Genomic DNA, 26,790 nt, shown 5'->3' on the forward strand with positions numbered 1-26,790 from the left:
CTGCCATTAGAGGACATGAGGATGACTTCTAAGTCACTTCAAGCTTGTATGCTTTCTTTAGTTGGCTTTGGATAGTATCACCATAGCAATTAATGCCACACTTACATGCTTCTATAACTTATGCAACTTTAGTTAAGCCACAAAAAATGGGACCCTTAGCTAAAGTTCTAAAATAGTTTCACTATGGAGTTCGTGATAATGTTGATGGGGGAATTTGAGGAGATACCAATTTTACCTATATTTAGCGTAAGAGGAAAAGCCTGAAAGAAATTGCCATGCTGTTTTGTGAAGCAGTGTGGCCCCTCATATCTACAGGCTTGCTTTGGCTGCTCTGATGGCCTCAACCAGCACTTGCAGCAGCCAGAAGAGTTTGTGCAGTACATTCAGAGAAGCCTCTTCTGACCTTTCACTCAGCTACTGGAGATCTCTTCTGCTCTTGGAGGCTTCGAGACAATGCAGAACACTTCACTGAAGCAAATTGTCGCCTGTTCATCTTGATCCCCTTCACAGCGTGATCCACCCTTGATGCAAATGAAAGCTACTAACACATACTGTAGGTGCATTGCACTTGGAATTACTTTGCTTTCATGTTGATTGATAATAATTTGAGTGCTGCTTGAGAGTGATGGAAAACAGAGAAATTCGTAATCATTAGATGATACTATTATTTTCATTTATTAAATATTATTTTATTTTATTACATTATTATTTTTAAGAGGGACAAAATTGTGTCCAATAATAAATGCATTTAAAATTATGCAGGTAAGCTTGATTTGTTTCCCAATGGAATTTTTTCCCTTGCTCTTTGAACTGTTTTTTATAAATAATGTCTTCAGCTAGGCCACTGAGAATTTTAAGTGATAAAAATTTATCTTCATTACATATTTAGCTGAATAAGGGACTAACTCATATGTGCATGGTTGCAGCGACAGGCATCAAGACATTTCTGGTGTAGCAGAAACTGTTAGGCTTATACTAATTCACGTATAAATAAATCATGGTTTGTATAAACGTGATTTGTTAAATAAACCGCAATTGTCTGTATTCATACATTAACCCATGAGTGGGTTCAAATATAATACTAAGTGAAAAATTAAAAATAGTTTCTTTTCCTTTGCTTGATCGGGAGGCCCTTCAGTCAGACAGTCATGACTTGACTACTGCAAGATGCTCTACTTGGGGCTACCCTTGAAAACTGGTCCAGAATGCAACAGCGCAGGCAGTGATGGACATACTTTGGTATGCCCATGTAACACCTCTGCTTCATGAGTTGCACTGGTTGCCAGTTTGCTTCCGGATGCAACTCAAAGTGCTAGTCATTATCTATAAAGCCCTAAATGTCATAGTGTCGGGGTTTGCGCATACAATGCGTTGTGGCGTTCCGTGAGCGATGCACGAACAAATAAACAGTCCACAGTCTGTTGTAGAAAAACCACTATATACAGACTTTACTGTGCAATATATTACAATCAATCTACAGACCTTACAACCCCTACTCCAACACCCCAGCACTGTTCTTTATACATCCATTAGTGCTGTGTCATGCCACACCCTACAGGTGTGGGTGCTGAGCTGGTAAGACAAGCAGCCCAGCTGTGCTCCATGCACACAGACATAAAATACTATATAGGGTATACCCTGACACACAGGGCTTAGTTATTTGAGGGACTGCCTGTCTCCCATAGCATCTGCCTGGCTGATTCGATACCACAGATCAGGACCCTGGAAGTGTGCCTTCTTTTTTATTTTATGTTGTTTTCTTGTTTTAATGTTGGTAAGCTGCCCAGAGTCACTGGGAGTCAGGGAGCATATACAAAAGAGAGAGAGAGAGGGAGGAATGTGTGGCATGAGACAGACCATGTATAGTTAATATTAAAGTGATCTATTTGTTATATTAACTGCCACTTTATTTAGGAGTTAGAACATTTTTGGAATTTTTTTACTGAAATTATAACTCATGTTGCAGTCCTAAAGCCAGGCTAGGAAGTATCATTACTCCTAGGGCGAGTAATGGGTGGCACTTAATTCTAGTTAAATATGTACAGAGTTAACAGTGATCCTAGTTTGAGAAAGATAGCCAGACGTATAATTGTGACTGAAATAACCTGTACTGCTGTTTGCTGAATAAAATGAAAGAATTAACTGTATCATTATACACGTCTTGCTTAATGTTCATAGTTTGATTTTTGTTTCTGTTCATCCAGGAAACTTCGTGGTCTTGTGGTCAACATGCAGGACATCAGTTTTTAAGTCAGTAACCAACCGATTTATTAAGAACTTGGCCTGCTCTGGGATCTGTGCCAGCCTTGTCTGTGTGCCTTTTGACATTATTCTCAGTACCAGTCCACACTGCTGTGGGTGGGTCTACACCATGATCTTCTGTAAAGTCATCAAATTTTTGCATAAAGTCTTCTGCTCAGTGACCATCCTTAGCTTGCCTGTCATTGCTCTGGATCGGTAAGACACTAAGATTACTCATAGGTTATCTTTCAACTCTCATCCTTTGTAATTCAAGAGGGACAAGTCTGTTAACTACCTTTCCTCCGATTTTATTTATTTATTCTGTCTTTTGTCTTATTTTCATATCAACTTGATACTTTTTAAAAATAAAAAGATTGCATATGCAATCAAATTTAAGCAACTTGTGAAATGAGTTGTCCTGAGACAGAGAAACTGACTTATACAGCACGGGTGCTGGCTGTTCTTTTTAAATGGCCTTAGTAATTTAACCTGACTGGCTGTTTGTTCTAATCTTCCTGATCACAACAATGTTAAATTTCTTCATGCATCTACTACCCACAGCAAGCAAGGAAGATAATCACACTTTTTAAAGTACTTACCAAGAGATATTATGGATTCTAAGTCTCAGCCTTATTGTCTTGGTATCTGTAATAATAATATTTGAAGGACTTGACAGAAGTTCCTTGTTGATTTTTCACTAGCTAATTAATACTGCCCTTATCTATTCATTGGTTCCCATCACTAGCAAAGTTGACACTGGATGGGTTTGTCTTTTAATCATTCATTTAATAAGTCACAGCTAGCTTAGCTAAGGTTAAATCATAATCCATGGTTTATAAACCACAATGGTTGAGTTGATAAATTATGCTAAGCCCAAAGCAAGAAACTGCATTATGTCTTAATGTGATATGTGAATGGACCCATTGTATACCAGTAGTGGAATTTTCATGTCACATGCAACATATACAGTATGTATTTTAGCAAATCTACTCTTTCTAGCAATCTTCCTCCTGATGCATCAGCTTGGTTGGAACTGCTACATTCTAAGGAACATGGTTGATTCTATTCACAAAGCAGTTTGAAACAAAAGAGGTCATGAGACAGTGTAAAAAACCAGCAGTTTCAGGATAAATTCTATCCCCCATTATTGATACTAATTGATTGATAGTAGTTGCATTGGTCATTATTTCATGAAGGGTTAAATCAGTGTGTTAAAAAAATGTATACCAGATCTAATATTGTAACATCTTGAATGCTGACATCTCTGGGAATAGTTCAGATTTAATCTAAATAATATGTCAAGCAACAATATTCTGTATATTTAACTATTTGGAGATGGAGTCTAACCTGGTTGAAGTAAGAAGGAATGGCATTTCTATATCCCTTATAGATATTTCTGCTCTCTCCTTTGTTTTTTGGATAGGTACTATTCAGTCTTATACCCACTGCAAAGAAAGATATCGGATGCCAAATCGCGAGATCTGGTGATCTATATTTGGGCTCATGCAGTGGTGGCCAGCATTCCAGTCTTTGCTGTGACCCATGTGTCAGACATATATGCTATATCCACTTGTACTGGGCCCTGGAGTTACTCTGTTGGCCGTTTAGCATATGTTATCACTTACAACCTTACCACTGTGATTTTACCAGTGGCTGTGGTATTTCTCTTTATGGTCCTCATCCGCAAAGCATTGAGCGCCAGCCAGAAGAAAAAAGTTATTATAGCTGCCTTAAGAACCCCTCAAAATACAATCTCTATTCCTTATGCCTCCCAGAGAGAAGCTGAACTTCATGCCATGCTGCTATCTATGGTTATGATTTTCATTTTCTGCAGTATTCCCTTTATGACTATGGTGGTTTATCACACTGTCCTCGATTCTTCAGATACCTCTGTGTATTTGCTTCTCACTGCTATCTGGTTGCCCAAAATATCACTGCTAGCCAACCCACTGCTTTTCCTGACTGTTAACAAATCTGTACGAAAATGTTTAGTGGGGACAGTAATGGAATTACACCGGAGGTATAGTCGGAGGAACATGGTCAGTTCTGGGGGTGCTGTGGAAGCCAATCTGGAATCTCACGTTCGTTCTGGCAGCCAGCTCCTAGAAATGTTTCACATTGGGCAGCAGCAAATTTTCAAGCCCACAGAAGATGAAGAGGAAAATGAAGCTAAATCTGTAGACTCCAGTGACTACCAACAGGAGGAGATCCCCACAACCAGCTTAGATGTAGAACAAGCCCAAATTCAGAGGTCAGTATGTCCTGCAGTTGCAGATTCTGCTGCACAAATAGCTCCAGCTTTCTCTACAGAAGCCGAATTGGCCAATGAAAAGTATTCTACGCAACTGGGCTTTGGACCTTTTGAGCTGCCGCCACAGTGGCTGTCAGAAAACAGGAATGGTAAGAAACGACTACTGCCTCCATTGGGAAATACACCAGAGGAGTTGATCCAGACAAAGCAACCCAAAGGTAAATCAGAACGAAAAATGAGCAGAAACAATAAAGTCAGCATCTTCCCAAAAGTGGATTCCTAGTCAAAGAAGGAGCTCCATATGATGAGAGAGGACTGCCTTCTTGCATACATGTGATCCTATGGGTCTGTGCTAAGATGAAATTAAAGGCTTATTTTTGTGCCAGTTTATGTAAAAACCAAAAGATAAGTGTTCCTTATAAATGGGTTTTGTTGTGAACATCTATTTCCCTATTTGACAATACCCATTTCCCCCATTATATAGAAGACAAGTGGACTATTTTCCAAAGAGGTATGTTTGGATTATTCTTGCCCTACAGACTGCTTCCTCTACTGTGATCTTTTAAACTTTAAGTGCAGCAAGTCTGTATATTAGGGCTACCAAATCTGGACTGCAAAGATCAGGATGAACGCTGGAAGGCAGCAAAGCAGCACAGAGAACTTGGTACCTTTGCTGACGTTTAGTGATCATTCTGAGTTTTGCTGTATTTTATGCACACACGAACGTACACACCCACACACCCCTACCTTACAGACTGAGATGTTATAGTAGTAGTTCAGTTATAGAATTCCAGGGAAAGGAATTTATTGAATATCTAGGAACTTCCATTCCTTGGGACTCCGTGTTTTTACTCTCATACAAAAATGCTCAGCATCTTTTAGGAGTGTTACATTACTTGGCAATTTGGGATGTCTTTTAGCAATTAAGAAGACCTTGAGCATTCCAGTGATATTTTGTAATTTAGTAAGCATTTTGTCCATATTTTTTGGACTGTTGTTTTTAAGTATGTTAGGCAGGGTCCTGCTGTTGCAGTAAGCATGTGTTAAATCCATGCATAGATTTTAGATATGCTTCCAGTAACACGTTTCCTTTAGGGACTGACTTTTAGTGGTCTGAGACCTGCAAGCTTCTGATCAGTGCAGCAACCTGACAGAGATACAATAACAAATACATTTGATAATGGTACTATGTAAAATGGGCGCAGCAAATATTGAGTATAGACATATGATCATTACATTTAATAATTGCCATGCCCCCCAAATCTTTTTTTTTTTGTATTCAGTCTTTTCTCTGCTTCTCATGATGATGTGTTCACCTCTGTGGTGAAAAGTCACTAAGATGGTTATTGCTGTTTTGTCTGGTATACCATGGAACGAAGTAGGAGCCACTCTGTTAATGTTAGTCTTAATTCCTGACAAGTTTACATTCTCAGTGGCTAATATGTAAAAAACACTTCTTCATTATGGCACTAACAAACCTTACAGCGTACAGCATATTTTCTCTTTCCTGCCTTGTGTTTTTTTTTAATTACATTTTAATTAAATGGTACTATCTAATTACTTTGCCTGTGATTCTTCATCATTTGATTTGCTGAGGGTGACTTCAGTTTATCTTGGTTTGTTGACAGGAAAGGGAAGAATTTTAAAATGTATTCTGGCTTAGATTTGTTGACTTCTGCGGGTGGATTCCAAGGGATACCTTAGTGCTGATTTGTAATACAGTGACTGAAGAGATGCAAAGTAGATCTGACCTAGGTTCTTTTTAATCGAATGGGCATGCAGACTCTGCAAATTGAATATGGAAATACAGAGAAAAAAATGTACAGTATAATAAAATCATGGATAATTAATATTAGTTTTCTAATAGTTTAAGACAATGTTAATCATTAAAAAAGCTTAGAAGAAGTTTTTTTCTTTTTAAAACCAAATATGTATTAATCTAAACAGAACCTATAATTGAAATTCTCTCCTCAAGAACTGATCACAGCCTACTCATTGTAACAAAGTTGCTTAAATGCCATCATAAAGACAGAAAAAGTTTGAACACTGCAGGAGGGCTAGGAAAACTGAATTTCAGATATTGGAAGTCCAATTCCTCTACAGCATAGCCAATTACTAGGAATTTTGTGAGTTACTCAGCAGCTGGAGGACCACCATTTTTTTTCTTTTAGTATACAGCATATAAAAGTGTAGCATATTGTAAATAGTTTATATCTTAGTAATATTTGAAAATCATTCCTGACTATCGAATGCAGTGGTCAACTCTATAGTATTGCACACTTTAGAAGTCAAAGACTATTGAAATTGCAATAACAATCATCTTAAGTGTATCCAGACACTTTACTGTTGTCTGTTTCCCCTTTTTCTCTATCATGACTGTGGCTTATTACTTACTCCATTGTAAACCAATCTGGAAAGTCCTTTGTCTCTTCCACTTGTTTGCATGCAATCTCCTTCCTCTACCCCCTCCCCCTGCAGCTGCAAATGACCACTGCAATTCATTCCAAAGTCCTAAACTGATTTTATAAACTCAGACACTCCAGCTTTAGAATAGATACCTTGTGCTTGCTGAGCCATTGAACACAGTAGGATTCTGAATTTTAACTTAGTTTTAACTATTAGTTAAAAGTATTTTTACTTTTAACATATCATTTCCTGAAATAACTGCTATGTTTATAGCAATCATATTTAAATAGCACCAGGTTTAACACTAGGGCGGAAAAAACAGCATAAGCAAAGCTTATAAGACAAAGGTGTTCTTCCTTAATTATTTCTGAAATATCAAAGGGGTCTACAGTTTCTATGAAATCTAAGAATTATTTCTATATGTTACTGACAGTAAACTTTGCAATAAAATAATTTACTACCACTGCCAAGATTTCTGTTTCTTTGCGTCTCAGTTTTTCATTATAGAAAATGTTTTTTGTTGGTTTTGCTTTCGTTTAAATTCTTAATTCTTGAAAATAGCTAATATATTTACCTGACTGAAGACATTGGAGAATTCTTGTGATTTAAGTATTGTTTTTAATCTGAACATTTGACAAAATACACTCTTAATTAGCAAACTCATTAAGTGTTGATAAATGGTATGACAACTATCTGGATATATAACTAGTTCAAAAACTACTCTGCTCATCAGTGGTTCCTCAGCAAACTGGAAAATGGTATCAAGTGCAGTGCTGCAGGGTTTGATCCTGAGTACTATTCAGCATTTGTGTTAATGACAACCATGACCAGGTAAAGATTGCTTGCCAGATTTGTAGATATAACAAAGATGTATTGGATGGGACAGATAATACTATAGAACATGGGTGGGCATCTTAGGATCCAAGGACTGCAGGAGGCTCGCTACCCCCTGTATTTGGCTGCTGCTAGAAGCATCTCTGATCCCTGTTGCTATGGCTTCCTGTTATTGGAAATGGAAAAGACATAAGCAGTACAGGTTTTGTTTTTTTGTACCTTCAAGTCAATGTTGACTCCTGGCAACTGCCTGGACTAGTCCTTGCAGTTTTCTTGGCAAAATTTTCAGAAGTGGTTTGCCATTGCCTGCTTCCTAGGGCTGAGAGAGAGTGATTGGCCCAAGATCATCCAGCTGGCTTTGTGCCTAAGGCACGATTGGAACTCACAGTCTCTTGGTTTCTAGCCTGGTGCCTTAAACAGTACATCAAACTAGCTCTCTAAGCAATACAATATGAGCCCTAAAATAGGCTTATGTAAAAGGGAATAAGCATACAAAAGCATTTATACCTTGGATTTTGTAGGTTTGCCTCTCTGGCTTTTCTGAGTAGGGGTCCCTAAGGCTTTTCCCAGAATCACTACCGCACTCACACACACCTGGGGAGAGGAGTCTTTTCAGTAAAGCCTGCCACTGGCCACTTTTCCTCAGAGAAAATCCTATCTAGTGTTGAATTATACGTAATACATAAAGTGGTGTCTGCTTTGTTTCCAATTTATGGATTAACCAAGCAAGGAGATGCTTGTCTTTTCTCAATGAGTGTCAAGGATTTAGTAAGAATATGAGTCTTTTTTGATATATCAAGGTTAAAGAACCAAGGAAAAATGCAAAAGAAAATAACAAGGAATTATCCCAGCATTGCTCTTTCAGTCAGCACCTGCCTGTACACACCCAGAACAAAGATAGAACAAAGAATAGCAAAATATAACAAACCATCGCTCAAAAGATTTTCCTTAAAATAATACTCAAAATTATAATCTGCACCTAGGTCCTCTGTTACTGACATTGCCATAATCTTCCTCAATCTCCAACCCAGTCTTTGTGCTAGTCCAGGAAGAGATGCTCCTATGACAGCAGGGCCAGCTTAAGGCCAACTGAGGCCCTAAAGCACAGCCCAACAATGGTGCCCCTTGGCCCATCCACTGCTTAACTGACAAGACATTAAGACTCAAACTTTGAAACTTTGGACATTCACCATGCCAAAGAAAACATTTTTAACAGTACAGATTAAAGTTGAACATGGCAGATAAAGACAATTACTAAAAATTCTACTAAAGTCGGGTGTGGCAGTGAAAGAGTGAAAGGCATGATAGCTAAGGGAAAAAAAACTGGTGCCCCTCTTCCCTTGGTGCCCTAAGTTAACCCAGGGCTCCTTTTCAAAGCCCACTGAAAGATCTTCCTGTTTCTAATGAGCTTTTCAGCATTAATTTTTCCTGGGCTTCAGATGTCTCTGCTTTTTTACCTGGACTGGGAGATCGTGTTTCCTTTACCCCTTTCAGTGTCTAACCCTCTTGGAATATGATTTCTCCCCATTCGCTGTAGCTTAAAATAATTCATAAAAGAGAGGACTCAAATTCTCCACAAAAGCATGTGAAAAAAAATCATAAAAGCCAGTTTGCTTCATTACATCTCCTACTGCAGTCTCTAAAAAATGCCAAGTCAAGCCACAGAAATCAAAAATTGCTTTCTGTGTTCAAGAAGACAGAAACTAAGTTCGAAATTATTTTTACTGGTTATGAAAACAGGCTGAAAAATAGAATGAAATTTAGAAGTGATAAACTGGAAACAAAAGCCATCTATATGGGATAGGGGATACCCAGCCTGGTAAGTATTTTGGATGTGTAGTACAATGAAACCTCATTATACTAGACCTCAGTGTAACTGACTTTGCATACTGTGAACCAGTTTTCTGTGACAATTTATCTCATTTGCACAATGACACCATTATACCAATAATGCAATTTGTGTAATTTGCATTAATCCCCACAATGCCCGATTCTCCAATTCAGTCGGCTTTCCTCAGTAACAGACACCACCTCCTCCCAATTAGCTTGTTAAAACAAAGTTTTTTTGTGTGGTGGGAGGGTTTTGTTTGTTTGTTTGTTTTACAAACTGAACACGGCTTGGCAAGTACATGGCAGTAAAAAGATAATCACAATTCTAGGCTGCATTAGGGCCCCGAACAGAACAGTGTGTTGTCAGGCAGGAAAAAGGCAAAGCTATTGGCTGTAGTGTCAGAGCAGGAGGAACATGCTGGGAAGACTGGGAGAGGGGCAGGCAAGCAAGCTGACAGTGTATGCCAGTGTTTTTTTTCCCGTGCTGGCTGGGGAATTCTGGGAGTTGTAGTCTACACATCTTAAAGCTGCGGAGGTTGAGAAATACTGGTGTATGTTGTGCTTGAATTCCAATTATTAAGAACATCACTATACGGGCGAATCAGAAATCTTGGATGACTCATGAATGTTGAAAGATTAGAGGAGTGGAATGGGTAAAGAATATATATTACATATTATAGTAATTATGGTATTCTTATTTTAGTGCTTGAGCCAATTGCAATAAAATTTCACTTTAATGTACACTTTGGTGTATAGTGAAATAACAATCAAAGTTTATTCCATTCCATTCCATTCTACTATGGCAAGATGGTGGAAAGATTGATGGGTAGGCTGGTGCCCAGGCCATACGGAGGAGGGGAGAAAGTGGTGGTGAAAGTCTGAGCCACAAGGTGTTTATTCTGTCTATGCACAAAACACATTTCATGCTTTGTACACATGCCTACCATTGAGAAACCTGAAAGAACGGGTAATTGTAATTTGCCTAATCAAAAATGTGTGGGATGTCCTTGCAAAAGAAATTCAACGTCTTGTAAGTTTGTTTCAAATAATGTAATGAAATAAGTGTAAGAAAGCCTCCCAAAATGTAAATCAACTTTGGAGTTAAATTTTAACTTACCCCAGTACTCCAAACACCAGTCTGGATCATCTTACATTTCAGTGGCGGAGCTGAAAGGAGCCATGTAACCACTGAGTCCAACTCCTTGCTCAGTCCAGGAATCCAAATTAAAGCATATCAGCACATCCCATGAAGTGGAACCATCACCTTGCTGCGTAACTAGTTTTACTGTCAAATTGTTCTTATTCAAGGAAGTGCTTTTTTACATCAAATTAGGAGATAAGTTTAAATTTACTAGCTGAAAAAACTATGTGGAAATTCTTATATCAATCTAAATACAGGAGTCAGGACATAGCCTAATGTCCCAGGCCTTAAACTTATCTAAATTATTATTATGAATCAATGGCATCAGGTCTTTTTTACTCCTAATTACAAGGTAAGCGGACAGGTTTCCAAACACACATACTTTATTAATTAAATATTAGGACTAGAGTTTCCTGGTTTATCTATAAACATAGGATATCATCAGCATATAGTAACATTTACATTCTATTCCCACTACTGTAATTTCATTAATGTTTTGGGGGATGTCCAATTATGTAGACAAGATTTTCTATACACAGTACATATTAAAAAGAAAGGGAGAAAAAAAGGCATCTTTGCTACGCATGAGAGATTGTGCAGAGGCTGAAAAGGTAACAGGAAGAACACTAAACAATCAACAAATGGGAGAGGGGTTTGTTAGTAGCTTATCTCATAAACAGAAGCTCAGTTCAGGCTATAAAAATCCTGCAAAGAAGAGATTTAAAACTTTCAGAGAGACTCTGCCTTGATTAACTCACTAAGAAAAGAGGTCTGGAAGTTCCTATCGCAGTTTCCAAGATTCTGCATTTTACCCCTAAAATTCCTTTTTGAAATCTGTGGTTCTTGCTTCCTTGATCGTGCACTGTGGTATGGGGCCTGATGCTATGTGGTTGCCACACATCACTGCCAGGATTTATTTATTATCTTTTATCCTTTTAATAATTGCCAGAGTCTTATAGAATAGCATATGTTGTTGTTTATTTGTTTAGTCGCTTCCGACTCTTCGTGACTTCATGGACCAGCCCATGCCAGAGCTTCCTGTCGGTCGTCAACACCCCCAGCTCCCCCAGGGACAAGTCCGTCACCTCTAGAATATCATCCATCCATCTTGCCCTTGCCCTCTTCCTTTTGCCTTCCACTCTCCCTAGCATCAGCATCTTCTCCAGGGTGTCCTGTCTTCTCATTATGTGGCCAAAGTAACAGCACATACATTTTTAAAATAAATAAATGTATCTTAACACTAATAATAATCACTGTGATTGAATAAATTACATCGGTACAATATATAAAACTTTCAAGAACCCCCCAAATAAGTCAAAATCCACCTCAAACATTGCCAAGAAATAATAACGGCTTTCCCAGCTTCTGATATTGTCCAAAGCTTCACAGCCCTGTATTAAAAAACTGGCTTTAAACCAGGTGCACAGTTTTTAAGTAGAATTCTAACCTTATAAAATAAAAGAGTGCAACAGGATTCTTGATAGATGCTGCTTAGCTTGGAAATCTTTATATTTTTATATTTATACATTTTTATACAAATATAAATATATATGTGGAGGCACTCCAAAAACAAAGCGTGTACATATTTCTGAAGTGATACACCACATTTGTACAAATCAGCTTTCACTGGCCAGGGATAACAGTACATATTTATTTCAGAAGTAAGCCCTGTTATGTTGTTCAGTGTCTTAACATCCAGCACTTGACAAGTTTGGTTTTATATAACCATAATATCTCTGCATGTATTCATTCACTATTCCTAGGAATCAGGAACAGGCAATCCCTATGTATTAGCAAGATAAATCCTTACTATTAATAACTGCTGAGTAATATATTGAACAAGAAAATTTCAAGAGTACATAAAAAGACTCTAAAAAACCAAGTTAAACTTTCACAGGGCAGAACACAGATGATAAATTTATAAAACTTTGGACAATATTACAGGACAGCTCTACCACATGAGATAAAACTTTTTAAAATTATAACAGAGTATGCTATTAGTGTATTGAGTACAAGCACATAGGTACCATAAATCAACAACTAATAACTTAAATTGATTTGTCCTGCTTGCTGTATGAACAGACAAACTAGTTCATCATGATTTGCATAATCCAATTAAGTTGCAGCTAAATAAAGAGTCTTTGGAAGACTTGCTCCCATTAATATCAATGTGGTGCTTCTGCTGATCTCCCATTAATTCAAGAATACTGTGTCCTTATTAATGCAAAGTTAAAATAATCTGCTTGATAGCAGACTTGGTAGTAAAATATCAGGTATGCTATTCTCTTTCACTTCATATTCATCTGTATTCTAATCACCTTATCTAATTCTACCTCTGTAACCATTTCCCACATCCAAATCTCTTCCTTGTATAGAACAAGCTGATAACCCCTTTGCAACTTCTTTTCATGCTGGCACTACTGGCTGCCAGCCAACAAGATAGCAAGCTGGATGCCCACCACAGCCCAATGATACAGAAGCTCAGGCAGAACAGTCTTTTGGAAGAAAAAAAAAAGTACCAGCATTTTAAGACAGCAATTATAAATATAGTCAATAGGCTTGGCATGGGATCCAGTAGGAATCCAATAAACAACTAACAAATCTGAAAGGAAAGACAGGAGATGTGGTGGGGTGGAATCCAGAGGTCTAAGCATGGCACAGCAAGGTAAACATGACAGAAGCTTGAGAAGTTGTTCTTAGCATTTTCTTCCTAGGAGTGAGGCCAATAAATCCACCACACTGAGTCTGCAACCAATACATAGCTGAGGCATGTTGTATGTCAGAGTCTGCTCTTCCATGGGTCTGCTTGTTGGCAAGCCTCTCAGCACTGCAAAGTTCACTTCTCTGCTGTTGGATCTTTATCACACACCTCTGTTTAGGACAGGGTGGCTGAACTTCAGAATCTGAGAAGCTATCAGTGGGTGCAGGCAAGGAGTCCTGGTCTTCAGCTATAGTAGAGTCCTTGGCTCTAACACTGCGGGAATCACCCCCGCCAGGACTGTTGTCTCTATCTGCTTCTGGCTCCACTTCCTCCCTCTCCTCCTCATCTGATGACAAGTCCAACAACTTAATAAAAGCTAGACTTTAAAATACAAAATTGTGTGTGTGTGTGTGTTTATATGTATCCATAAAAACTTCTTAATAAAAGGTAGACTATATAGAATCAGTGGTAAACTAGGTTTAACACATCCCTATAGAGAGGCAATAAACTATGAACAAGCTAATTGATTTATTGATTATGTGCCATCAAGTCAGTGTTGACTCTTAGTGATCACATAGATAGGTTTTCTCTATGAATGAACAAACTAAACTGATGTGTTTATAACTTTAGCAGCATAGCTGAGCCTAAAGGTTGGAGGGCAAAAGGTTGAAGGTCTCATACCAACTCTCCTAAAAGCCCTCTGAGTATACACACCCTAACTCTGCCTCCTGCTTTGGTGTACTGGCTGGGTAGTGCCTCCATTATTTTTCTGGCAAATTAAAAGGGGAAAAAATGGGAAAACTGAACTTAATACTGCAATGCCACCTCATAGCCATGTAGTGTGGAGGTATGCAGCTAGAGATATCATCTCCTCCCCATCCTTTTGGGGGGTGGGTGGGAGGGAGATAGACCAATTTCACAAAAGATAAACCAACCTTTTTTTGTTAAAAATGAGTATAAAATTCTTTTTTAGCATTAAATATTATCCTGCAAGAACATTCAGTGGTAGAGAAAATAAAAATACAGAGCTGTTCAAAATACAGACAGCAAGTTAAAAATGATCTGCAGAAGAAAAATATAAAGGAAAATATACAAATTTGGGTAAACCACAAGATGCTGCTGGTCTGATTCTTAGAGGAATCTCTGTTGTAAAGAAAATCCAAGTGAGATAAAAACAGACAATTAATGAGCTAGTACAGAGAAAATGCATGTACCCACAGACATGGGGGGGGGGGAATCAATATCCTAATGCAATTTTCTGTGTAGACTTGTTAATCTATTCTTCAGAGACATATTCCTAAACCTTTGTTTGCTTTCTTGGATTTTTTCCTGGGTTTTTTCTTTTTTTCCCTTTTATCTGAGGAGTAAAGAGATTACTCACCTTTTTCCAATCTCAGTGTACAACTTTCTGCCGAAGTTTTAAAATCACAAAAGTTTTTCCTCTCCTACTGGGGAGAGGTTAGGGTGCTCTGCATGCATGTCACTCATATCACATGTGAGATGAAGGTGGATTGAAACTCCCAAGGCTGGCTGTCAATGAATGGGAGGTAAGGGCTTCCCTGCCCATTCATTAAAGTAACAGCACTGGAAAAACAAATGGTTTACTTTGGGTTGGATCCAAAGGAAATTCCTCCATTTTAGTTCCACTGAAATCAATGTAACTAAATGTAAGCTAAGGGAACTGATAAATATAGCTCTGAATTAAAAATAAATAGGGCTGTGTTTGATTGTAACACCATTATTACATGGCCTGTTGCAAAGTCTTCAGTATATAGCTACTAGCATGGAGCTGGTAGCAGGGATGTTCATTGAGTAGCCTTATGATAAATGTGGGACTGCACTCCAATTTGTCCCTAATGGTATTTACACATGTGAGAGGTAAAGATTTTAATGTGTAAATAAGTTCAAGCTAGTGAGCAAAAGCAACGCCATATTAAATACTTAAACCAACATGAAGTCAGGAGGAGATAGTGGGGAAAACTCATCAAATGATAAGGGCTAAACTCATCACTTATCATGGCAATGGCTAAACTCATCATCTGGTAATGGCTAAACTTATCAGGGCAACGGCTAAACACATCACCTAATATGATAATGGTTTAAAACAAAGGCGGCCGGAAGATTGTAAGTCTGAGAGTACCCAGCCAATGGGGAAACGGATAAAGAGGAGCGACGGGACAGGAAAATGTATAAAAATAAACTTGAAATATTGTATGGTGTGGCTTTTCTTTTGGACACGTTGCATCGTGCTCCTGGAAAGTCCACCACGCTTTGCAAACCGTAGAAGCTCAGAGAGAGAGCGAAATGAAGTCTTTTTCTATTTCTAAACTCAAAGACTGTTGGAGTCTAATTTGTTTCGAGTTTTGTTGCTAACACATAGCAATGTTTTTAAGTCTTGATATGCTTCCTGTCTACGGTATTTGAATATAGCACCAAATAAAGAGCACTGAATTCCACCTGTACTGTTTGAAATTAGTACTGGTAGAACAAGAAATGTTAAAAGCCTTGTCTACCCTTTGATACAAATAAGGGTAGTTTGAGCAGATCTAGTGACACTAATCTGATGTAAAAACTGATAAATTACATGGAATAGAAGAGAAGAGATGATGTGAGCTCAGATTGGGAGAGAGATAAAAATACTATTTTTTAAATGTGAGTTAGATTGCAGAAACAACAGAGTGGACTGTAACACACAGTGTACTGATTTTTAGCACTGTCAGGCAATTAGCATTAATTTTTGCCAATCAACTGTAATTGCTCTTGTGTTTTGAAATGGCTGCAAAGCATTGTACTTACAAAGCAGAATCCATTTTTAGAAGAGAATTCTAATCTGAAAGCACAGCCAGAGCTAGCTATGGTAAAATAGTATTGACAGGGAATATAAAAAGTTAATACTCAATGAGTGTGAGCCATGATGCAAGGAAATGTGCTCTTGATTTCAAAGAGCTAAGAAAAGTTACACTTGGTTAGTACTTAGAAAGAAATATGAAGGCAGTAACAAGAGCAGAAATCATAAACAGATCCCATAAGAAGGCAGTGCCAAGGAAACAACATGATCATGTCCATAAAATCACCAGGAGGAAGGGCATCTTGGCAGAGAGGAGGATAAGGGCTGTAAAAAAAGTCAAGATTGCAGTCATTACTGCATGATTGAAGCCCTGCCCCCTTTTTCTCACATGTATCACACATTTTTTTTAAAAAAGGGAGGGGAGCAGGGCTTTGATCAAATAGTTACAGCTACCATCTTGACTTTTTTGATCCACTCTGATGGATGCCTCTGACCAGGAGCTGACCTTGATTCCAGTAAGGTTAATCTTTAATAGCACCAGCAGCAGGAAGGGAAATGGTCCAGTACATGCAGAAATCATGTAAAAAGGTTGGCATTCTACATTAAATCACCTTCTAGTACACTGTGCATATCGAGTTCCTAATCAGTATCTTACCCTGGTAGATGCAAAGGCTCAAGATGAACTTTATGAACAATCTTTTTTGAGAATACCCAGAAACCAAACCACCAGTAGATCTGTTCAGATTTAAAATAGCCTTACTGAACTCTGCTTGTAATACAGTATATCTGACATTTTGGCTGATAACAATTCTTGCCTGAGTCTATAAGCTGTGGCAGCAGTAATAATTATGAATGCTAGACTACTCAGACCTTTTATAGTCAGCTTGTTGGGCAGCTCCTTTACAAACAGTTCTATTTACAGACAGATTGCTGGGCCTGGAAATCCCCAGAGAATGGGAAATAGTGTATACAAACCTATACTGATTGTCCATAGATTCTGCATGGAATAGGTAACTCTGATGATCTGATATGCAATATAATCAACTGGTGAATAAGTATTCCAGATGTTAAAATGCAACATGTATCTAAGAGCAAAGTTGCCCACAAAATCCAGTGCAATGTTGGATTTCAAAAAAGAAAACATGTAAATTTAAACACACACACACTGCCCGACAGTCAGAGAGAGAGGAATTTAAGTAAAAGGAAGAGAAAGGGGAAGAAGGGTCATGTTTCCAACTCACTTGAATTATTTTAAAGCTATAATACTAGAACACCTTCTACAATATATGTCATAGGTTAGAAAAGGTACCTTCAGCTCAAAGGATGTGTTTGCATGAAATGTGTTAATTGCAAGAAGGATTATCAGTAAGTGCCATTGATAATGATAGGGTGCCAGTCCCCATCCTCTTAGCCTCATATTCTGAACAGAATAATGACTGGCTTTCTATGAATTTGCTGCAAAGTTCAGATAATACATGAAGCCATACATGGACCAGGTATGCTAAGATCATAGCCAAAGCTGTAGAAATGTAGGGTTGAGATGTTGATCTACTCCACCTTAGTGCAGGGATCCACTACTCCAGACTAACTGAATTTGTTACAATTTTGGTCATGGTTCTATTGATTGGTGTGTTATGCAGACCAAGTCAAGGAAAATGCCTGAATGGTTAACAGAGTCAAAAAAAGTCAAGAAATCTTCTTTTAAAAAGTAGAAATTTCATCCAAATGGACAAAACCAGTCAAGATTAGGAGCACTTCCAGAAAGATAATTTGTCCCACTTTTGTTAAGCTGATAAGGCATATGAAAATGGGAAAAGCTGCAGAGAACTCTGCAACAGCCTCCCATTTCATACAGGAAATGGGATCAGCTTCCATGGGATCAGCAATCAGCTTCCAGTTCACAAACTGCAAAGCACATGTTTGATCCTGGGGAATTCTGGGAGTTGGAATCTACACATCTTAAAGTTGCTGAAGTTGAGAAAAAACTCCGAGGATAAGACTGGACCATCAGAAAGCAAATGGAAGGCAATGATATTGCTGCAAAGAAAATTACACGGACGTTTGCATAAAATCCCTAGGGGCACTGTAAGGGAGGCTTAAGTAAGTGGGCCCGCGAGAGACGGAGTACAGATATACGGCCCCCCACCGTACAGAAGCTCATTGTGTCCCCTAGTGGCCGTCCGGATTTTTGCAGCCCTATCGGAGAAATATGAGGGGTCTTTAGAACATGTGTAGGGTCGGAAAAAAGAGGCTATCAGTCCCCGAGCGAATATATTAATCCTCTGGTTCAATTTTGCTAAAGGGCTCTCGCCTTTTTCATCGTAGAGAGGGTACACCTAAACTGGCTGCGCATGTCCTGTAAAGCATCAAAAAGCCAGAATTTTAACTTCCGCCCTTAGTGGCTACCCTACTTCCTGTTTCCGCTCAATCCAGCGGGTTGCCGTAGCAACGCAGAAGCGGCGCGACTCGTTGCTGGTTCTTTATGGAGGTTGTTGCTTGCTTGCTCTGCCTCTGGAGGTGCATTTCTAATATTCTGTTCGGGGTATAGATAGGTAGAGTTTTGTTTCTAGCCGGTCTTTCCCTTTTCTTTCTCTGGAGGGGGAAAATGACAATTTTCAGTGATGTATTGACCGTTATGATGAACCTTTTGCGTTCATGGTCACGTTGGAAGAATACCAATACAGTAGCACGAAGCCCAGTATCAGGCTCATTTATTTTATTGTGTATATATATGTATTTACAAAGAGCATCAGAAGTAACTCCTTTCAGTGGGGCTTAATCCCAAATAAGTAAGCACGGGCTGCATGGTCTTCAAAGGATTTCCCCGGCGTCCCTTCTGATACCTGTTATTTACAGCTACTTTGGGCTTTTGCTCAGACTTTATGATTTGGGTCTTTTCTTATAGGGTTATTTGTACTGGTGGGTAGACGACAGATGGAATAATACATTGGCATCAAAAGTCAAAGATGGAAGAGAATCTCGGATAATTTACCTCTTTTCTACATAGTCTAAACATTGGCATAAAAATGTACCGTATGGCGCTTTTTGTCTCCTTCCTAAGCAGTCAACAGCATATTAAAATGTAATAAAATTATGTAAAATATATAATATAAATAAAATAAATCTTCAATGTGTAAAATACCAATACAAATCAGATCTGCCAGTTCTTAACTCCCAATATTGTTGAGTAGTTGTTTTTATTTATTATTTGTTTTTATAAATAACTCAAGACAGGGAACATACCAAATACTCCTTCCTCCTCCTATTTTCCCCACAACAACAAGGCTGTGAGGTGGGTTGGGCTGAGAGAGAGTGATTGGCCCAAGGTCACCCAGCCGGCTTTCATGCCCAAGGCGGAACTAGAACTCTCTGTCTCCTGGTTTCTAGCCTATTGCCTTAACCACTAGACCAAATTGGGTGGACTGTTGTTATGGTTTACTGGCTGAGCTTCTTCCTTCCATTCATGCTCAAATGCAGAATAATGCTGTGAAGGTTATTTTGGACCCTCCCTACTTTTCTCAAACTTATCTTTGGATGCTGTCTATCTACTGGTTTCCAGTTTGGTCACATTATCAATTTAGGCTCCTTGTCTTGGCATTTGGGGCTCTCCATACAGACAATACTGCCTGTCTTCATGCTTTATTAATTCCTGAAATGCATGGATTAGTAAAACCTGGTTTGTGTGCCAAGGTGTCACGGAAAGTATAATTTCCAAATATTAGTCCATTGCCCAGCGACTGTCCCAATTAACCAGATAATGATAGGAAAACAACCAGTATTTTATTTTGCAATTGCAAACAAACATTTAATCAAATATGGTGCATACTAGTGAATAGGCTGAGTGAAGGACCCCTAACACATAGTAACCTAAACTCTCATGCCAAAAAACATGCAAATATAACTGTGTCATGGTTTCTATGGCGAAATCAGGCTATCTCCAGAAGTAACATTTTTTACTATTGACCTTTGGGTTTCAAGGCTCCCCCTAAATGTCATGAACTTACTTAATATTTTTTTTAATCTAGAGATAGCCTAACTAATACCATCTTTATATTCTCCAACAATGGTTGGATCTGTTCACTTGGACCATGACATCTGCTCTTGGAGTTTTTATGCATTTGATACTAGTTTTGAGGAATCAATTGCTTTTGGCCCTTCTATTATAACTTCAGTTAGTACATTTAAACAGGAGATAAAAACAGTGTTATTTACCAACTCATTCTAGTTGGAGGATATTGCTAAAAGTTAGTGGTTTGGGGATGGAATGTTCCAGAGTTGCAGATGTCTATTTTTCTTTCAGAAGCTACTAATTTAGCCATTCCAGGAGTGGTTTATAGTTTTTTGGAAGTAAATCTCCTGAAACAGGAAGTGGTTCATGTGTTCTGGATGTGATCTGGTCATGACCTGGTCTGGTTTCCAGAAAGTACCTGGAAATGCTAGATCATCCATTTATGAAATAAAAATGGAATGTTCCATGCAACATTGGAATAGTCAATTGCTAGAACACTATCTTTTGTACATTGCTGTTAATATACAGTAAGAATGATAATGATGCACAATATTCTGCATAGGAAATACTGTCATTTGTGTTGTATATCCTGTGATACAAAACTATTGGTAAACTTACTGGTACTAATGATAAATATTGCTATGTCCGTGTCTCCTGAATTACAAAAAGTCTATGCTGTTGAGTCAGAAGACAAAATTAGTGTATTGAGAATGTGTTTTGTGTGAGTGTGAACTGAGCTGTGATCTGAGTGATGTGTCATATATTCCAATAATTGCTTTGCTATAAGCACTGCTCAGTCTCATTTTACTGCTCATTCTACTGAAATTGGTTTGTCTAGCAGACCATGGTAAATAAGGACTTGGGTATGATTTATGGATTATACTTCTGATAAATTAGCAATATGGTAACTTTAACAAGAGCATAGCTTGGATCAGATTGGTTTAGTCTGTATTCTCAATGTGCCAGATTGCTCTTGGCAACAGGGTATAAGATAATATCCACTCATTTCTTATGCCTGTTAAACTGAATCTCTGATATAAACTGAGCAAAATTAAGAAGAGAATGGAAAGTTCATCGCTGAAAATGAAGCCTGCAGAATTTTTAAAATAGATTCCATACAATTAAGTTCTCATTTTCTATTTATTTAAGGCTGCAATGGATATTACAAGAGGAAGCCTGGATGGAATTTCAAGGCCAGCATCTAGCTCAAGAATTAATCATGGAAGCAAAGTTTTAAGTTCATCCCTAGAGATTTTAACTCCAGAACCAGACCTGTCTAAGGTAGCTACTCTATCTGCTCTATTACTTGTTCTGCTCTCTACATACCTTTCAAAGTTTTCTGTAGAGTTCCATAAACATTGATTCTGTTTATTAGCTGGCTTTTATTTTGGGTTGCTGTAAATCCTTTGGTATTTATCGAGGCTTGGAAAAATGGCAGGTCCTCTCCTTTATGAATTACAGAAAATGTACGACTGTCACTCCTGACATTGAAAAGAGTCCTGTTTTTCTTATCTTTACAAAACTGCATTGGAAATGACATCACCATAGCAGAAATCTGTTTAGTTCTTTGTATCTTTTTGAGTTTTGAATGCCTGGTTATGTAAGCAAAGCTATCAGTTTATATTTACTTTAGTCAGTTATAAGCCCTGAAAAAGTCTTATTTACAGTTCCTTTTGTCTCAGTTTATCTTTTCAAAAAAGCATAACTATCACAGGGTGTGAGATTTATGCACGTATTTTAAAAATGCTAATTGTATGTCTAATATTTGGCTATGCATTAGTAGTGGGCACTTGTCTGGAAAAGTAGCTTTTATAATATCTTATCACCAGGGAATCATCTTAAACATATTCATTTACATTATATGAATAAATCGTGTTTGGGAGACCAATACATGGAGGTTTGCCCCTCTTTCTGCTTCCATTTTCTGATATTACCTTTCTCTCATTTATTTATTTAGGCTTATATGCCTAAAGGTGACTCTGAGTGGCTTATAACACCAAAATTATGCATGCAGATTAAAAACATACAACAAAACATAATTCAGTACAACAAAATACAGCACCAAGGAAAGCCAGCAACAATCACAACAACACTGTTTCAAGGAGGGGCCAGCTCATGTCAGACCCCAAAAACCCTCTGAAAGGGCCAGATCTTAACAGTCACTTAAAATCCTAGCAGTGTTAAGGCTGTTCTGATTTGAGGGTATTCTTTGGAACAGAATACCCTCAGAAATCAAAGAGGGACAGAAGTTGAGAAGCCTTACCCCTTTGTCCATGATGGCAGTATTCCTGAGGGGTCAGGACCTGAGTGAACCATCTTTCACATCTTATTGGAGAGGCAGTAGACAGTCTCTGAGATATTTTTTAATTTATTTAATAAAATTGTATGCTGCCTTAATCACAAGGTGAGTGTAGCTGGCTTACATATTAGGAATAAAAAAGAAATAACAAAATACAAAAGCCACCATGTAATAAATGACAATGAACAATAATAACAAACAGCACCTTGGGAAAGAATAAAACACAAAACCCCTAAACAAGCAAGACAAAATTCCAGTCTGTCAGAGAGCAGATCATAATCCACTGTGTCAGGACCTGTTGGAAGAGCCAGGTCTTTGAAGATTTATGATACACAGCTGGGTTGGATTTTCTGAGGGAAGGCGATTTCATAGATACCCAGGTCATGAGCATGTAGGATTTTAATGAAGACCACCAGCACCTTGAATTGAACCTGGAAGCCAGTTGGCAACCAGTACAGCTTTCAGCATAGCAGTGTCACATGGGCGAAATGAGTTGTGCCTGTCGCAACTCTAGTTTTTGCTGTAGCTTTTGAGTGGTCTTCAAGAGCTGCTCCAAGTAGAGTGCACCACAGTAGTCCAGTCAAGAGTGACTAGGCACAGAACCTTTTGATCTAGGAAAGGTTGTGACTAGAGCAGTAGGTGGAGTAGTAGTTAAAGCCCCTCCTGGCCATGGTTACCACTTGCTGAAGCAAGAGCCTTGAGGATAAACCAGTTCTATATGGGGAGTAATACTCTATCTGGGAACAAAGATGGAAGATTACTGGATGCCATTTGCTTCTAAACTTGCAACCATTCTATCTTGTTGAGACTGAGCCTACATTTGTTCCTCCTGATCCAGACTATAACCACCTCTGGGTATCAGGACAGAACCTTAACGGCATCTCTTGTTGCCTCAAGGTTGAGGTGTATAACTGAATATCATCAACATACTGTTAATACCTGACTCCATGCTGGCAGGTGAGCTCCCCTAGTAGCTTCTTGTAGATGTTAATAGGATAAGTAAGAGGAATAACTGTCATGAGCACTGATGGTGAGCAGGAGGGGGCCCCTATCCAGGGGGGAAAACGCATGCGTAGTACTGAGGAGTTAAGCAGCCATTCAAAGAGACACAGATCAGACCCATCTTGACTTTTGAGGTTTATCTGTCTGGGTTTTTCCCACGCTTCTTCAGTTTGTTAGGATTTTCTGTCTTATGTAGCAGTAATAAACACTAGAGACCTATTCCTCGTCTCAGCATGGTTCCTGACTGTTAGGACAATAACCCCTGGGGCATCCCAAATCCCTTGACCTCTCTTCCCCCACTGCAAAAGGAGAACCACCGCAAAAGGTACTCCCCACTCTCAATTATCACTTGTGTTCTAGAAGGATACTATGACTGATGGTATTGAAGACCACTGAGAGATCTGTGTGTAAAGTTACATAAATCAGTTTGATGTTTGGTAAGCCTACAATACAGGTAGTCCTCATTTAGTGACTGCTTTGTTTAGCAACCATTCACAGTTATGAGGGTGATGAAAAAGTAACTTTGCAACCAATCTTCGCATTTACGACCTTCGCAGATCTGTAAAGCAAAGGGAAGTTGAAGTAAGATCATAAGCACAGTCACAGTTTCACTTAGCAACTGCTTTGCTTGATGACCAAGCTGCCAGTCCCAATTGCAGTTACTAAACAAGGACTACTTATCCCAGATTTGTCATATTTAACCAAGAAAGGATATAGCTCCCTACTTGCTGATAGGTAACAGCCATTTTAACAGAAAAACATTTTGGTCACTGCATTGTTTGCCAATAGATTTCTGAGTATGGATGTAGTGGTATAAAACTACAGTAAGTAAATAAATAAAGTGTGCTGGTTGATGACTGCAGTAAAGTCATTTCAAATTAATCAATACAGCCCTTTACAGTTCTAGGCCTTGTTATTTCGTTAACTTGTTATCTTGTTATCTATTGGCCTCTTTACTTCAAATAGCATTTGGCCATCCAGTGCACTCAATATGTGAAGTTATGCTGTAGGATCCCTGGGAGGTCAGTGCCGTTGAGGCCCAGAAGCAGATCTTTTCAGTGTCTATACTGGGCCTACAGAATAACTTGTCCCCACACTTGGCATCCATAATGACATCTTCTTTGTTAATCTTTAGGAAAGAGGTTAAGACAAGCTTTTGGTCGTACAATACTAGGTATGGAAGCTGCTATGTATTTTATTCAGTTGTTTGGGTTGGATAATTTTAAAAGTTTTAGGTAAGTTTTAATGATATTTTAATTTCTTTTGCATTTTTATGATTGTGTGCTGTCCAAAGATCATGACTGGTGCAGCTTATAAATTTTGTGAAATAATGAATGAACAAATAAATAAATCTTTTCTGAGTATGGCTTGAAGGTGATTCTTGTCACAAGCCACTAGACAAGTGGATAATTACATGCTTATTTAATTTTTTTGTAAAAAGCATTTACAAAGTCAAATTTTGGGATTTTACCCAAGGGTATTATGATACGATTTTATTAATGCTTCCATATCATAATAAACCAGGAGCTTTGGACAAAAAGATTTATATGCTTGCTAAAACTGTTTGCACTATCATTTCTAGGTTGATTTTTACAATAATCACATAGGAGAGAACTCAAAAGAAAATTATGATAAAAATGGGGAGGAAAATAAAACTCAAAAAATGAAGTTCTCAGAACAAATATCTGAAGAAAAAACTGATCAGCTGGTGGTACAGCATACAAATCAGGTGGCAGGTATGGCAAGTACTGTATGTTCAACGCAATCTTATTCATTCATATTTATTTAGATTAAATACAACTGTGTATAATGAGCCTTATTCTGTGATAAATGTATTTTAAGGTTATAATATAATAATATTACGATATAAAGATCTTAGTTTGAGTTTTTATTGAGGATTAGAAGGGACTTCCGATGGAGGCATGGTGAACTAAACATGTCTCCAACAAAAACGGAGATGACGACTGCGGCAAAGACTGAAGAACCGGCAAATAGACCAGTTCTTCAGAACCTCTCCAGATAAGGAGAGAATAGGCGATCACCCACATGTGATATGGATGGCTGCTCCTCATGAGGAGACCACAGGACAGCAGTCTTCTACAAGTCTGAGAGCTGGGAGATGAAAGGATCAGCCATCATGCTCACAGCTGTGGCAGAGCCTTTCAAAGGACATTGAGTTTGCAAACCTCACTTTCTAATCACTTTTGGAAATTGCTTATTTACTATTCTAAGGCTATTAGAGATCTTTGGAAAGACAAGTTTGAAAAGCTGGTGAGTTTACTTTCCTTTTTGAACAAAAGAAAAATTAACTATAAGTTTAAGAATTTAAAGAATTGAAAATAAACAGCAAAAAGCTAAATAAGATTTTGATCTAAGAATGTTATAAATGAATTAAGGGTCCAGACAACTTTGGAACATTGAGACTTTTATTATAACATTTTGGAAATAACTAAATAAAATAACCAGAATGTGTTGTCTATCTTAAGTCAAAACAGAAATTGGAAACTTTATGATTTCAGAAATTGGGCACCAAGAGGTGACTAAAGATTCCAGGCAGAAAAGGGAAAGGAAAAAAAAGTATAAACTCCTTTGGATTTTGGTTAGTGTGGGGATTTACAAAATGACACAAAATGCTATAACATCAGAAATACTTCAGGAGATTTTCGAAGAATGGGGTCAGACAGTAGTAGCTACAATATCAGAAATGTCAGCAATGATGTGTGCTTCTATGGTTAGACTATGTCCAAAAGGTATTAAATATGATGCAGAAATTCTAGATCCAGAAATAGAGGATAATAAAAAAAGTGTGGATTACAAGATAGAGAAGGGAGTTAAAGTGGAATTACAAATGACAAGCCTGGAGAATGACCCTGATAAGGACTTTTTACTGGATACACAAAACAAGCTGGTCAAAGCTTTGAAAACCAAAGTGGAAATACAAATGACAAACCAAGTAAATGACCTGGATAATGACTTTTTACGGGATGTACAAAAGAGGTTTGTTAACGCCTCAAAGAAACTTCTGCAGAGAATCCAAATCCTATGACAACATCTGAATGAATTAAAAATCAAGATTGTTAGAACTGAAAGGAAGGAATATAGAGTTGGTTTGTTTGATCAAGGTTAAAATAAGACATGTAATTATAAAGGTCTGGTAACCCTTTAGGACTTTCTGCTGGTACTGGGACTGGAAAGTTGATGATTTACGTATTTACATATAGATAAGGGATGGATTATGGGAAGAAGAGATATTTGTTTGTAACCTTATAGGGGATGAAGATTTATCAA

At 38.1% G+C, this 26,790-nt stretch overlaps 2 protein-coding genes across 3 annotated transcripts in view; both read left to right on the top strand.

Annotated features, from left to right (window-relative positions):
* GPR176 (G protein-coupled receptor 176) overlaps positions 1–7,092 on the top strand; it is a 48,915-nt gene extending 41,823 nt beyond the window's left edge. The window contains exons 2-3 of the mRNA XM_063289971.1: positions 2,205–2,457; positions 3,665–7,092. Coding sequence (XP_063146041.1) covers positions 2,205–2,457; positions 3,665–4,775 — 1,364 coding nt within the window. The 3' untranslated portion in view covers positions 4,776–7,092. The remainder of the gene's footprint in view (positions 1–2,204; positions 2,458–3,664) is intronic.
* Positions 7,093–18,633: 11,541 nt separating this feature from the next.
* Positions 18,634–26,790, top strand: part of FSIP1 (fibrous sheath interacting protein 1) — a 76,981-nt gene continuing 68,824 nt past the window's right edge. For both annotated transcript variants that reach the window (XM_063289969.1, XM_063289970.1), the window contains exons 1-3: positions 18,634–18,709; positions 21,351–21,482; positions 25,085–25,238. In XM_063289969.1, the coding sequence (XP_063146039.1) occupies positions 21,357–21,482; positions 25,085–25,238 (280 nt within the window). In that variant the 5' untranslated portion in view covers positions 18,634–18,709; positions 21,351–21,356. The remainder of the gene's footprint in view (positions 18,710–21,350; positions 21,483–25,084; positions 25,239–26,790) is intronic.

Source organism: Candoia aspera, chromosome 1 (genome assembly GCF_035149785.1).
Source record: "Candoia aspera isolate rCanAsp1 chromosome 1, rCanAsp1.hap2, whole genome shotgun sequence".
NCBI classification, from domain to species: Eukaryota; Metazoa; Chordata; class Lepidosauria; order Squamata; family Boidae; genus Candoia; species Candoia aspera.